The 16,139-nt window shown below is 36.7% G+C and overlaps 2 protein-coding genes across 3 annotated transcripts in view; both read left to right on the forward strand.

The window, feature by feature from the left end:
• LOC108043750 overlaps positions 1-16,139 on the forward strand; it is a 130,365-nt gene that overhangs the window by 19,941 nt on the left and 94,285 nt on the right. For both annotated transcript variants that reach the window (XM_044460506.1, XM_044460507.1), the window contains exon 3: positions 13,276-13,358. The gene's annotated coding sequence lies outside the window, so the exon portion shown is untranslated. The remainder of the gene's footprint in view (positions 1-13,275; positions 13,359-16,139) is intronic.
• Positions 217-657, forward strand: LOC108041091. The gene is made up of 2 exons (XM_017118875.2): positions 217-288; positions 349-657. Exons 1-2 carry the CDS (start codon positions 284-286, stop codon positions 521-523), a joined length of 180 nt encoding a protein of 59 aa, XP_016974364.2. The 5' UTR covers positions 217-283; the 3' UTR covers positions 524-657.

The raw sequence follows: 16,139 nt of genomic DNA on the forward strand, positions 1-16,139 counted from the left end.
ATATTCTTATAAATAAATTGAAAAATTTTGAGTCTAAGAAAAAACAAAAATACTGTTTCAAATGGGGCACTACAAAATTTTTTTTTTTTTTTAATTTTGTACAACATCTCAAAATTTTAACGCATTTACCAAAATTAACAATTTCTCCAAGCAAAGTAGGCCCGAAAGGAAAATTCCAGTCAATGTTCAGGTTTTCCTAACCAAATATTTAGTTAACCCACAAAACTTCACAAGGAAACATCTAACTTTCAATTTTTATTTTACTTTTACAAAAACTATCAGAATGTTGTAAGTTGAAAAAACCAAATTAGCACTAAAAATTTGTTTATATAAAAACTTATTTGATAGTGAATCGTTCGACTGGAATTCGGGACTAGATTTGAAGAATTATCGCGATGTAAAGCAGCGTGTTGTGAGGAAAATCGGGGATCTGGAGCGCAAAGGAGTAATGTGGGGTTGTCTCATTGGCATCGAAGATGGCAAGGATGATGCTTTATTCCGTTTCTTGAGGGAGAACGCTTAAGCCGGCTCACAAAATTGGAAAAATGTATAAATGAAATACATATTACAAGTTATTTTAAATCAGAGACAAGAAAATACTCATACTCAATAATTAAATAAAATGTTTGGGTGTAGTTTTTGACACTCGTATCTCAATTATTCGCTTAGCCTTTTATTGTGAAGCCGGACAGCGATTCGACCGCAAAATGGGAAGGTAAAAAGGATACCCTGAAAAAAGGAAAAATTCGAAAACTTTCCACAGGTTCAGCCGAGCTGAAACGTATGGCAGCACAGGGAAAACGAAAAAGTGAGATGGGTGGCGTAAAAAAAAGTAACTGAAAAATGGCTGAAAAATGACATTAATTTTAATGCATCACAACAGTCCGACAAAAAAGAAAAATGAAAACATTGTCCCAGTTTTTCCTCTCGTTTTTTTAATTAAAAATTGTTTGTGGCGCGCATTTTGCATTTTTGAAAAGTGGACAGAGGATGTGTTGCTGTGAATTTTTATTGTGGATTTCCTTTTATTGGGACGAAAAGAATCCTTTACCTTTCCCCACCGCCCCGCTTGTCACTTGAACTGTCAATTACATTTGTGAACCCCTCTTCCACGAATCCCCCCACATCAAACTCATTTTCCTGTGCATGCATGCGAAATTTTCCTTCGATTCTCGTATTTTCGGCTTCATCTTTTTCCGATTTTTTCCGCCCATATTGTACTTATGTATATTCCTCAGTAGCGGCATTTGATTAACATTTAAATTTGCTTTCGGCGTATGTGCAACTGACAGTTGAGTCTGGCTTGGGCTGCGGTACGTTTTCTTTCCATTTCTACTCCAATTTCCCTCGGCCCGTAGCTCGAGTGGAAATTGTGTGCTTATGACACACAATAATCAATTGTTTTAGCCTCACTTATCGAGTGCCAATAGAATCCTAGCTGCGTCCTGTTCTGGACATTCGATTCGGTTCGAGTCAACCCTGGTTATTGATGATGGCTCTGGAAATCGGACTATCCTTCAGCGGTATATTTATATTATTCGTTGCGTCAAATAGTTTATTGTTTATTGAAATGAAATATTATTCTCGGGTGCCTTGTCAATTTGCATGCGTTGATTGCTAAAATGAAGTGTGCTCTCGAAGGCAAATCAAAATGCTGCCGTCCGTTTGACAATCGAAATGATTTCAATTGTTCGAGGGAATAGCGAAAAGTGCACAAAATATTAGGCGAAATATTGCCAAATTCGATGTGTTAATTCAATGAATATACAATTCGTTTTTCCATATTCTGCGTTGTCTGATTTTGATGTGAAAATTTATTGACATATTAATTTATCGGCCTTTTCTTAATACTTAAGTATTTTATTGCTTAAGGGATAAATTGATAAAATTAATTGTTGAAAGAAGTGGAATTATCTCTAAATAAGAATCGATGTAGGAAAGCCAAAGATAGAAAAAGTAAAAAACTGATTGAATTGATTATTTAATTGAGTATGAAACGTAATAAACCAAAAAATGCGATATTTTGCAATGTGTATTGCACCAATTAAAATAACATAAATGTCAAACAACATAAGTAATTAGACAAGAGCGATTATGTGCACTGAATATAGGTAAAATAAATATTTATTTATTGCATAAGGTAAATTAAAGTCAAGACAATTTTGTGTATGGAAATCTTTGTTAAAAACTTTATTGAAAATTAGTAAAAGTTTTACTTACTAGTGATATGATAGAAGGTTTTCAATTCTGTAAAGGAACTTAACTCAAAAACTTCAAAATCTGCGCCATGAGAGTAAGCCATAGTAAATCCTGGCCATAATGGTGGCAGGACTTAAGTACGTGTTGATTATGGTGCGTGTTTGTTATTATTATTGTTGCAGCAACATCTTCTTTTGCTTTCTCGTTGCGGTTAATGGTAGTGGGGAGGTGCAGGAGGGGAGAAAACTTCTACACCATTTACCATATTCCACGACTAGCAGCAAACGTAGTTTTTTATGCAAATATTTAAGAGCATCATCGAAGGCACGGCGAGTGCAAGATTCATTCCACTCAACGCGGTGCAAGTGTGTGTGCTTGCGTGTGCAATAATGCCCTCTGAGTGTGAGTGTGTGTGGGTGAGAAGAGAGGGGGAAGCCCCCCTCCTTAGTCCGTAATCCATATGTAGATATATGTTTATGTCTGTGCACTACACTCGACGATAAAATCGTCATGTAGTCGTAATGTCTGCATCAAATTGCATTTGCCCAACGCCTCTGGCACGTCGCTAACTCTCATTCCCGCCCACTTTTCGCAACCACCCCTATTTCCCACTCTATCTCCCCCATTTTTCCCTAGAGAGGGATATGGGGTCTCCATATGTGTCGACATCGTCAACGCAATGTGTATTTATGCATAGTTTAATGCGGTTCAATGTCTGGTAACGACATCAAAACACAGCCAGGATGGAAAGGAGTCAAGCGGGGAATTCTCCACCCACTAGACACACTGAAGTCATAATCATAATCAGGAATCATAGTCAGTCGCAGTAAAAAGAAGAAGCTGCCCTAAGTTGAATAGATATTTTTATTATTTTCAGATTGAATTCGCATATCGTTAGTAACGGCAAAGATCAAGGGAAATCGGGGAACGGATTGAAAGTGCGCTTGAATGCACGTTAACCAAATCGGATTTGTTTAATATATGATCCGGAATTCGAATTTGATTGCTAAGTGCATTTTATGTGCATATTGATGGTTTGACAATGTTATGACAAGACTTAAGTGGGGGGATTAAATGACAAAATAAGAAAAGTCCTTAAAGGCTTCGATTAGGAGGATTGTATGGAGATTTTAAGAGTAGCAATAAAGGGGAAAGTGGTAATAGGTTCGGGCACAGGAAATTGTTTAATTCTCTGTACTAAATAGTGGTTTAAGAAAATATGTATTGACAGCCAAATTAATTGTAATATATATTCCAATAGTTTTATTTAGTTAACACATGGTGAGAGCAAGGGAAATTAAGATAGAAACTCAAAGAAGGAAACCTTAATTAAATATTTCAAGCCTACTTAAGAAAAGACAAAAGAAATATGACATTGTTAGCCTTTGTTTCAAGCCAATATTAGTTTATCCCTGTCACGACCTTGGTTTTTCCCACTTCGTAAAAGACGCCGCATCCGTGTCATTTGGTTGTCTAGAGGCATTTTATCATTCAGCTGATTTCAAGTACCAGCAGAGATGTATTTCACTCAGTGTCCTGTATCTTGTTTCCTGCGTATCCTCGTGTCCTTCGCCACTCGACGATTTGAAGATGCAAAAATGTCCATTTAACAGAGATTTATGGCAGCCAGCAGGGTTATTTATGGCAATTTGTTTTATTTACACGATATCTGCCAGTGGCCAGATGGAAAGCCACCTCCATTCCCTGCCACTAAGCACTCGCAAATAAATTTGCACAAATTATTATGGGTCATGGGGATTAAATGCAAACACGCCCTGGCAAAAAAAGCGCGGAGATGTGCCTATGGCCATGGTTAAATGGATAAAATTCGATGGGAAAATAGCTTGGGAGTGCGGAATGTAGAGGAAAAACTGGCTACCGGGTCAGTTTATCGCATTTATTGGCGCTCTATATTTTATACATAAATTCTGAGCCACGTTGCGTTGTTGCAGGTGCAGCAGCTGCACACAAAAACAAACTGGCAAACACGGAAACGAACGAAAACTGAAACCAAATGCAAATAGCTTAATACACATTTTTTGGCCTGGCCAAAACAAGCTTTTCCCTTTCTTATTTTACCCTCACCTATATACACATATATCTGCATACATATAAATGGAAAATAGGGAGCGCCGGCAGCATAATGAATGCCACATAAATCCGCTGGCTCCGTGCGCTAGATTTCATGGCTATGATTTTGTAATAAAAATGCATTTTTATTACGAAATAAATTGCATTCCTTTCGCTGCCCTTTCTTTATTTATCATTTATAGCGCTTCTTTGTCAAATTGTTTGGATAGTTGAAGTGGGTGAGATAAGTTTTTTAAATCTTTATTTAAATTCCCACGCAAAAAATTTGAACAAATGCTGAAAAGAATAAATGAAGGATGGAAAATGGTGCCGAAGCAGGCAAATATTAATTAGTTAATTAAGGTTCAATGGCCCAGAAGTGTGACAAACTGGAAACGATGGCTTATTTAGCTGATTATCCTTGGGTTAATGTCGCGTATACGTAATGGGAATTAATTTCGGGTACTAAGCAACTATAATGGAGAACTTCAAGGAAATGGTACCAGGAATATACATCCATTATTGAGTTTAATTAAATATAATTGTTTCAGTAAATTCTAGGGAGGGAAAAATTATTTGGGCTTAGATTTAAGTTTAAAAATGTTTTTTCATATTTTTAAAGTTTTTGTTAATATTATTTAAGCTAAATTAAAGGCTTTAAAGTATTTTAACTGGCAATCTTCACTCGTTCCAACCCATTTAAATTGATTTAGTGTAAACCCCGAAATATATTGCGTATACGCGATGTGAGCCGCTTAGCGTGCAAAACTGTTGCATGCCAAACGGGGTTTCGTGTCGTAAAACCGCAAAAGCCAAGCAGCAACAAAAACGGCCAACAAATGGCAATGCAAATCCAAAATGGCGTCAACTACAAGAACAGCAGCGAGCAACAACAATGTCAATCCCTTTTTAAAAACTTTTATTGTGCAGTCGAGCATAAACAAAAATGGCCCTAAAATAAATACAAATACGAGGACGAGACGGAGACGGAGTCAGAAACACCCATACAGACACACAATATGCCAACGTAAAAACTAATATGCTTTAATGGCTTAGGACTTTCAGGACTTTGAATGGCTGCCCTCACAATGTTATCCTTTTCTTCAGCCTGTGTGTCTCTTGGATTTTGGCGTAAACAAGTCGGATGGATAAAAAGCCATGACAAACAGTAGAACACTGCAAAAAACATGGATTAATTTCAGTTTTATTAAAATTTTCGTTGCGCTCCATTAAAAAAATCTCACAAAAATATTTTTAAGCTATGTGATGTGAAATAATTTTTAATAAATATTCATTTTTAAATGTTTATATATTTCAAAAATGATGAGCATAAAAGCAGGTTGAAGTGCCTTCAAAAATGAAATATAAACTCGTGAATTTTTATAAAAAAATATACATAAAATTTTTAGTATTAATATTTTTCCACTGTGTTGCTTTTACCCCCTTTCTTTTTATACTTTTAGCCTCCTTCAATTCCGTCAGTGACTGCTGCATATGTTTGGTTTGACTTGCGTCTGCTTAATGCGCAAAATATTGCGATGATCAATAACAATCGCCTGTCCCCTGCAGCTCTAAGCTAAAGCCCCTCCCGTTCCGCCCCTGGAAATCCCTTTAACCCCCAATTCCCATTTGTTGTTATCATGTTTGGCGTCATTATTGTTGTAATTTATTAACGCTCTGCACATTTTTCGCTTACGCCTTCGCTCAGTTTTTGCCTTTTGTCCATTTGTATTGTGCGTGTGGGACTTTTATCAGTTGCGACAAATGTGGCAAGCTGGAAAATCCCCCCACACCCATTCAAACACACAAGCACACATACACAGTTCTTCAACAGTATGGGTGTGTGTGCATTTGACATGTGTGTTGTGCGTTTGATCTTTCAATTATGGTTTATGGTTGATTGATAATTGAATGTCTAATGTGGGCAGCGAAAACCAAAATCAAAGACGGCGACTTATTAGGAAATTGGTTGATAGCGTGGTTTGATTTGGGGATTCAAGTTGAAAGATATATTTACTCAAGATTTCAATGTTTTAAAGAATGCTGCAAAATATAGTTACGAGGAAGGTCAACCAACTGAAAATTCTCATATTCACATATGGGTTATTTTTTTTACTTTCAAAATTTCTCGCAAATAAAAAGTCTCTGCTGGCAAACTTTGGTTTTCTCGAGAATTTGATAAGAGGCTAAATCATGATTTTTGCGAAAAATTGGTTTTATTGCTATTCAGCATCGAAATCGAAATATAGATTATAAAATTTCTGTAAGAGTTACAAGGGACAAAAGAATGACTTTAATGTGCAGCTTAGGACCTAAATGATCAATTAGAGGTTTACTTAAAAATAAAAAATTAATTAATCATTTATTTTATTTTTTATTGTTATTTAAACTTTAGCTCGCCGAAGCTAATTCCCTTCTGGTTTTGTTCAGAAATTTTATATTTTCTTTGACCATCTGTCAGGTTGCAAGAGTATGACATCTCCTTTTCCTTTTCCCAACATAGTAAATTAAATAAGAGCGAGGTTAAACATACCGTTGACCTTCCGCAAGAGCTGCCCAAGTGAATACCTAAAAAATCAGCATCTGCCTTTGTATGCCTGCTATTCCATCTCCACCTGTCATGCATTAATTTGCGCAAATGACAAAAGCATGTTTGCTAATGGAAAACCTGTCTGTCAAATTTGCCTAAGTGAGTAAAATTTATTCTCACCTTGGTTATTTTTCCATTGCGATCTCGCTTTTCCTTGCCTTTCCCTTTCCCTTTTTCTTGAATGTCAAGAATGACTTTCCCTGTTGCCCTGACATCAGGGTTAATAATGAACGGACATAATTAGTGGCAAAAGTGCAGTTTGTGTAGGAATTGCAGTGGTGAGTAAAAGGGCTGTGAGGCTCTCATTTATCATCCGATTGTGAAAATCTTCTGCATTTGACACTTTCCTCGGGGCAAACAATAAATTTAAAGCCAGTCCGAAGTGAGAGCAACAAATTATCCCCCAGCACACATGCCGACACAATTAGTTAGGAACTCGGAGAAGAAAAAACCGAAACACCACAAAAATAAAACCTGAAATGAAAACTATGCTCTGGTGATTTATGTTCTCCGAAAGTTGCCCAAAGAAACGAGCGAGACAGTGCCGGAAAATCCGAAACTATGCTATGCAAAACTTCAAAAACAACTGTCGAGGGGGTGCGGGGCTTTCGAGGGGAAAAGGCCAAGCCGCAGCAATAAAAATTGACGGCAGGGCCAAGGATAAAGGAGCCTGCCTATAAGGGATACGAACTCTGGGAAAAACACAGAGAAACAGCAACTAAGCCACATGTGTCGCGCCCCGATCGAAAGCGCCGTAAATTAGGTCAGCGGGAAAAAAGGGGAAAATGTCGAGGGCGCTGCGGAAAAGCGGAAAAACCTTCAACCAAAGTGTAACTCACCCACAGCGAAACAAATCGCTGAAGCATACCAAATCATGAGGGCAAAACGTGCTCACACTTTATACGTACAAAGCTGATAGGATTTATTTACAGTGAGAAAATTTAAATAACTATTGCAATTAAATAAGACTACATTTTAAAAATATTTTTTTAATGAAATAAATTATATTTTATTATTGTGTACCCCTCATCGTTTATAAGTCTATTAAAAATCATTTTTGATACAAAACTCAATAAGTTGTTTAAGTTCTGGCTGTAAAAACGATTACTAAGTTTAATGGACTTAAAAGTTAACTTAAATTTATCAGCTTTAAATGTTATTGCTAACAATTTAATATAATATTATTTAATTAAAGATATGTATAATAGGGAAAGCTCCAATGTTATTTATTATATTTGTGACATATTTCTTATTTTTCCCAGTGGTTAATCAGCACATCTGATGAAAGTACAGATATATAAAACTACTCCATTTTGCCGCAGTAAATGTATTTATCAATTTGCAGTTGCAAGTAGCGCAACCAGACAAAAGAGAAATCGCAGGAAATTACATTTTATTGCCATGCGGTTATATATATTTTCCTATTTTTTTTTGGAAGCTGAACTCCTTTTCTATAGGTAGTCAGGTGCCTAGACCTGCACTAAATAACTTAGCTCCATCTTCTCCTCAGTTTATGGCCTTCTGGGTGGGAAACTTTACTTTCAGCACGGGCGAAAGTTTCAGAAGTGTGTGTAAGCCACGAATTTCTTTATTTTTAGCTATTGCTGGAGTTTAAACTTAAGCCAAGTCGTTGAAAAGTTGGCTTTGCGGCCAACGGCAGCCGGAAGGCTTCAAAATAAATGCGCTGTGAAAGTCAATCAAGTGTTGCAACATCGAATCTCTATCCGCTGCCCCTTTGCCACTTGCAACTTTCTCCCGGAGTTTCCCAGTAACAACATTTACATCTTGATTGCAATTGATAGGTGGTTGGCTGGGTAAGTCGAGTGCAGCAGGAGATAGTTAAAAGTGCCTGGCATTTCCTATTAAATATTAATCACGCTGAAAGTGGACGATGGAGAATGTGATGAAATCGATTGATAATGGAATACACTTCAGTAATTAATTGCAGAGATTAATGGTCTGATATATTTACGGAAACCGCTTTAATATAGTTTTAATTTCATGTTCAGACCTCGACACTTTTGTACTATGGCTTAACAAACATTCGTTATTATACCCGTTACTCGTAGAGTAAAAGGGTATATTGTATTCGTGCAAAAGTATGTAACAGCTAGAAGGAAGCGTTTCCGACCCTATAAAGTATATATATTCTTGATCAGGATCACTAGCGGAGTCGATCTAGCCATGTCCGTCTGTCCGTCTGTCCGTCTGTCCGTCTGTCTGTCCGTCTGTCTGTCTGTCTGTCTGTCCGTATGAACGCTGAGATCTCGGAAACTATAAAAGCTAGAAGATTGGCATTTTGCATGTAGATTTTAGAAGTTCCTACGCAGCGCAAGTTTGTTTCAAAATGGTGCCACGCCCCCTTTAACGCCCACAATCGCTTATATACGATTTTAAAAATTTAAATATTTCGGAAAAGTAAAAATGCAGTTTTATTGTGTTTATCAATACATATCGAAATGTAGAAGAAATGTTTCAAATCGGACCATTCGTTAAAAAGTTATGCGTGATCAAAGTTTCTATCTCCATCTCCCTCGCACTCCCTTTACCTGAGTAACGGGTATCTGATATTCGGGGCACCCGACTATAGCGTTCTCTCTTGTTTTAAATATCATAGTGCCTAAAATATTTAACATATCCATAAACAATATTTGTTATCTAGTTTGTACAACACTTTTTTAATTAATTAAAAAATAATAATTTAAAAAATGTATTTACTTTTATTTTCAAGTTTCTTGATTTGCTACCTGGTCTTATCTTCCTTCCTCATCCTCCCTTTTCTCATTTTCTTTTTGGCCTACAAAATAATTGCCTACTTTTCGGTGCTACCAAACATCATTTGAATACTCCGAGGTTTCTAAACCCATGGGAATAAGTTTCGGTTTCCTCGCCCGCCGTTTGTGTTTCCCAAACTTCCCTGAACTTCCCTTCGTCATCCAAATGCGACTGTAAAATTATACAAATTAATTTGGGAACGCAATTGTCGAGTCTCATTTGAGTGGGAAAAATAGAGGGGAAAATGGGAGTTGAAAATCCCTTGGCGGGAGGATCTATTCCGGTTGCCATTTCCTGTTTTGGCGGCGGGCTGTGGGCGTGGCATCGCATTAATTATGCTCAAGTGTCCGCTGGGAAAGCGGCCAACACTTGTTTCATAATGACTTTTGTACCATCAGACGACACGCCCTCAAAAAAAAGGGGGACATGAAAGGCCTGACATTTGATTTAGAATCGTAGCAGCTTTAAAACGCAGAAAGCGAGGGAAAATGAAAGGATTTTAATGCATAAAACTAAGCGTCAAGAGTCGAGCTGAAAATTTATCGCTCCAACAGCAGAAAGGCAATATATCACAGATTTATGTCAGCATCATCACCCACCTAAAACAGTTAGAGACGGAATGAGAAAAATAGAAAGAGGACAACAATGAACCAACTATAAGCCCCAAAAAGAGAGTAAATAAAATCAAAAAACGCAATACAAGAAAAACAGCACTGAAAAGCGAAGGAAAGCTAAAATCTGAGAGCGTAAAAATGAAATTGAGCAGCAGGCTCCAGTCTATTTTAATGTGGGTATATATGTGAGTTGGGAAAAGTAGAAAAGCAAATGGCAAGCAAATTGTAAACCTCATCAGAGCCTGTAGCTTCAGGATGGAAATGGAAAATGGGAAAACGGATAAACTGGCGAAAAGCAAACATGCAAATAAATCTGTGGCTCTCAGAAGTTGCTCCACTTAATTTGATTGAAGAAAAACTTAAAAAAGTATCTGACAACGAAGGGGAGTCAAGTGGCCCAGCTAGTAGACAACTTCTTCTAAAATTTCCCCTTAGCGGAAAAATAAAACTTTAATTTGTACTGAATAAGTTATCAAGCAAGACTAATAACTTTGTCGATTCTCAGATGACTTGATCTTCTAATAGATAAGAAATTATAAAGAAAATTTATGTTGTCTTTTAAATTTATTGTCTAAGAAAATATTTTAATTATAATAATTCGGTAAAACAAAATAAATAAATAAACAAATTTATTAAAAGGTTTGCTAACTTTATAAATAAATAAAGCTAGTAAAACTTAAAACCGCCTTAAAAATAAATTGGGGATATTTCATTGTTCAATAAATACGATGATATTTTTTTTCTCCAAGTGTATGATTGAAATAAAAGTTTTGTTGTGAAATATCATTGATTTATTTCTTTTCTTCTTTAAAAGAATTTCTTTCTTTAATGCGTTCATTTCATTACTCATGCTCTCATATTTCGTTTGATTTCCCCGTATTATTCAGCTATGCCTGTTTGCTTTTATCTTTATTTTGCCAATTTTTCCTCGACTTTTCCTTCTTCCACAGGCCACTTGTATTTATTTGTTCTCAATTACTCTCGCATCTTGAGGCCGTCAACATTTTTAAAGCTTAACAGCATTTTTCCACCTACTTGACTCCTGAAAATAATATAAATTTATACATACATTTGAAATAAGGAAGAAAAAGCGAAAATGTTCAGCTCTTATTTTCATTTCTGTGGCTTATTTCGCTTTAGCCTATTTCTGTGCCATTTGTTACTGTTGTTTTACGCTTTCGCACTGCCGCAATTTTAGATATTTCTCTTCTTTCAAAGGAAAAAGAAGCAGAAACCAAAATTGTGGCCAGCAAAAAGTTGAAGTTTATTTATTCTGCTGTGGGTGTAGACGGAGGGGTGTGGGGAGCGGGAACGAAAGCCACCTGCACTTTTTCTTTCACGTGCCAGCGACCACGAGCCACTTTTCCAGGAAAACGGGATGGAAAATGCTTGGACTTTCATTACATGGCCAGAAAACGCAGAAAACTTTTCACTTGTTCTCCCGTTTTTTTTTTGCTGTTGTTTTATTTTGGGTTTCTGTTTTTTGTTCTGGCCTGCGGCTCTGGCTGCAGGTATTTATATTTAAATGCGGCTTGCGGTTCGCCATTGCGCCTATTGTTATGCAATGAAAGTTTGTTCGCCAACAGAAACTCCCTTAACCTCAATTTCGGATGGGTTTTTCCTTTGGCTCTCAAGAGCGTCAGTCCAAACAATTTTCATAATTTTTCCCGGACCTTCACGCCTTGCGGTTTCATGTGTCTATCGCAGCCATGCCTCACGACCTTCAATGTCAAAGTTTTTATTATGTTATTGACTTCTAACCACATTTTCACACCGAATAAATGTGTCCTTGAAATAAAGGACATAGCACGGGGCAGATAAATATTAGGAGATAACTAAGAATAAAAGAAAAACGTTTAGAAAACTCTGTGAACAATAATTTGTTGTGGCCCTCTCTCTTCTTTATAGTTTTTGGGGCCTATCTCTATTTCCAATACGAGGACAAAGCAGACTATAGATAAATATGAATAAACATACATAAATATATATACTTTTTATAGTGTGTGCCTGACATATATAAGCCACCCCGGCATAAATATATATTTTTATACATATTTTTTCTGTCTGTTGACGCAAAAAAGTGTTTGCCTCGCCCACTTCTTGGATCCTTTTGGGGTTTTTATTTTTTGCTGTGTGCTGGCAAAGTGAAATTTATTAGAAACGCAAAATCTGTTTGCAGATTGTGTATAAGATTTGATTATTTATGGTCAGTTGTTTGTTGTGGCTAGCAAGCCAGAAGCCAACATTGAAAATTGGCTAACAAAACAAGCCAGCAAACGCGGAGGAAAAGAGCCAAGGAAAGCGTAAACAGATAGCAAGCGCTGGCTAAGAGAGTTGATTTATGTAAATTTCTGCCCACAAAAGTTGAGGCAGAAATGTTGAGGAAATATGGAAAATTATATTCAATAAAAATATCTCGCTCTGAACTCGCATCCACTTAAAATAACTACAAATTTCTGATGGAAGCTTAGATAATAAATAAAGTTTTTTTCAATAAAAACATGTCCCAACAGGATAGAAATATATGCATAAGTTAAACTGCAAATATTTACAAATTATGGGAAAACGTATTTGTAAATGGTATGTTCCATTCAATGGCTTATATTTTAATCTTTGCAACGGTAATTAGTAAATGTTTCTGAGTAACACCCAACAAAATTCCGAGACAAATCATTTCTCAAAAACGTGCTTTAATTTTAAGTTGATCTTAGTTCCAAACAAATCTTTTTGGACCCCAATTCCTTGGGAGAATTCCCTCTAAAATTCTTCGTCCATCGTTTGCTTTCGTTTCCCCAGCTAGACACAAGTTTTGCATCCACTAAATTAAACTACGAAAAATTCCCCAGCTCACACAAAAAACTCTTCAACACAAATTCAACTAATTAACTAAAGACTTCTCGAGGAAGCAAAACCAAAGCAAAACCAGACCATTCCAGAATTCCCCCTCCATGAACAACAAGAAAAGCAAATAATTTTCAACAAATTTAACTAACGCCAAAAAAAACTTTACCCTGTTGTTGCTTTTAGATTTAACCCGGCAGAGAAAGGAGAAATTGGGAAGAGAACCGGAGAACTGGATAACTGGAGCGTGAGGCCAAACTAAACAGTAGGTAAGTTGGGTAAACAACTCGAATCGCAATTAAAGGCAAAGGGAAGGAATTCAGGAATTCCGTCGAAATATATCCGTACCAATTGGACATTTTTTCTTTACCATTTACGGTATTTTATAACCAGTTACCATTTGCATAAAGACTCAAAAGCACTTGCAACATGCAAAGAAAAAAAATATTCGGCTTTTGGGGTTACCTTAATGAAATACGCGTAATGGAATTTGCGTTTTCCATGAATAATGCATGATCCAGGTGTACACAAATGCAACTGTTGCTCCAGGCATACATATTTTCGAATTTTTTGTGGCTGACAAACTGGCAATAAGTTTATTTTAACAACCACATATCCAGTGGGAGAACTTTAACCCAACTGCCATTAAGGGGTTAAATAGGAACTGTTCTTATTTTCTTTTTTCGCTGTTCTCTTGTACTTTGGCCAAAAGTTTTTTTTGCTGAGTTTTCGTTTTTATTTCGTGCGTCCGCAAATATTGACCGAATTAACAAAAGCTGCTGCAAAAGTTTCACCGCAAACAAAGGCGAGCAAATGGCGGTGGTGAGGAATCGTTCCTTCTTTTTCACACTCCCTTTCCCCCTCTCTTTCGTTTGTCCTGTAAGTGGGTTACTTGAACCTGTCCTGCGAAGTGTCAACATGTCTTGGTAACCCAAAAAGGGAACACCGCCCAGATGGGAAACTTATTACTAACACCAAGCTAATTTTTGACCCTACAGGTAGTCAACGAAGTGGAGTAATTTATGCGTACATTTTGCTGCTTAAAGTAAACTTAGCTGAAAGCTAAATCAGAAAATTAACAAAAAAAACAAGTTTATGCAAATCCATTGTATAAGAATATTTTGCAACAAACTCCCTTTACAAAATCAATAAAAAATGCGTGAAATTCCTATAAAAATTTTTAATTTTTGTAAAGTACTAAAATATGTAATTTGAAGAAAACTTGCCAAAAATCTAAGTTTTTTTAATCCAAAGAAAAAATAGAAGTTCAAATATTTCGAGCTGAGATCCAATGCTTAAATATTTTATTACCTATCAAATATATTTAAAAGCCAATAGTTTTCCATCAAAAAATGTTGTTGCACAACTTTCGGCAGCAAATAATTTCAATATCAATTTAAATTTTCAGCTCAAACAAAATATTTTCCATTTGGGCTGGAATCTACTGCCAAAACAAATTGTAACCAATCCAAAAATTTTCGAACTACAATAAGAAATAAACTAAAACGGAATTCGTAGGGGGATGGTGGCAGCCTGGGGAGTTTGGCTAAAAAATGCGGCCATGTTTAGTATTTGTATTTGGAAATTCCGTGCACGTTTGGCCACGGGGGTACGTGTTTGGTCCTGGGAATCGAGGAGCTGCAAAACAGATATCCACCCCCCGGGCAGTTACAGTCCAGTTAGTTAGAAAATCGGGGAGGAGGGGTCGTGGAGAGCTTTGAGGTTTGACCGGCTAAAAGCAAAAAGTCATGCAACTAAATCCTGTCGAAAACGTTTTAAACTCCCAAAGAAAATAAATAAAAAGGATTTGTGCTAAAAAGAAGTGCAAAATGTGAAAGTCAGCGGGAGTTGGATAAGAGCGAAGGCTAATGCGTGTGGCTGACTTAAAAAAATCCAAAATATGTGGTTCGGCCATAACGAATGTAAATGACATCAGTTTTCTCGGTTAGAGTCCGCAAACGTAGCAACCCGTTTTTGGTCCTCAATAATAAACTGTAAGCTATTCGATTAAGACCAGCATTTCACAAGTTTTGCTAGGTAGTTAAAATGTCTAAGTTATTTAACCAATTATACGACTTAAAAATTATTGTTAATCAATCTTAAATAGAAATCAACATCAGCATAATTTAATTTATTTGGAATGCCTTCAAATAGATTTATAAATAGTAGTAATGCCTGTAATGATTAAAATAATCTCTTCAGCATATAATTTCAGGAAGTTCCTGGTTACATGACTTAATCCTGTAATTGAGTTTGGAATTTACTGAGCAGTCCGAATTAAACAAAGTAGAGCACAAAATATCGGGGATTCCCCATTACAAATCCTCTAAGTGAAGTCTGTTGGCAAATAAGAACTTATATTGCGTTGAGTCAGCACTTAGTGCGACCGGCATGCAACATTGCATCCGTGCAATGCAGCTGTGCCCCTACCCCCTTCCCCTCCACCTCTCTTAACTGCCTTTTCCCTCCACTTTTCCTAACCCATTTCCACAACATTTTCCCTTCGAGCTCGCCCCTTATCGGGGAAGTGCAGAGTTGTCAATGACTGTCAGCGGCAGACAAGCAGAAAAGCGAAGCACGACATTGCAGTTGGGTATCAAGGGCGGTGGAAAACTCCACACTCGACACTGAACTGGTGACATTTCAATTTTCACACACGCTCTGCGGTTTTCGGCAAACGAGAAGCCCAGCAGGAAAACCTATAGAGGGCGAGAAAGGCGGAAAGAAAACCCCAAAAGAAATCAAAGCGAAGCGATGCCTTAAGTGGAAGTCCAAGCAAAAGGGCGTGGCTGGGGAAAATATGGGCGTGGCCACTATTGACCGCAAACCACAAAGTGCAAATTAAAATTCAATAAAGCACAAAGTACCTAACCCAGTGGAACTTTACAGCTGAGAAACTTCAATTACAGTAGACCATTGCTGTTGTGAATTAATTAAAATAATGTCGAAAGCAGTTTTCTTCATATATTTTATAAAGTCCTTATAGAGTCAAAATAAATGAAAGCTTCATTAGAAATATTTTAAGAATGTTTTAAAAAAATATTCACAGT

The sequence above is a fragment of the Drosophila rhopaloa genome, unplaced genomic scaffold (genome assembly GCF_018152115.1).
Source record: "Drosophila rhopaloa isolate 14029-0021.01 unplaced genomic scaffold, ASM1815211v1 contig_2, whole genome shotgun sequence".
Lineage (NCBI taxonomy): Eukaryota > Metazoa > Arthropoda > Insecta > Diptera > Drosophilidae > Drosophila > Drosophila rhopaloa.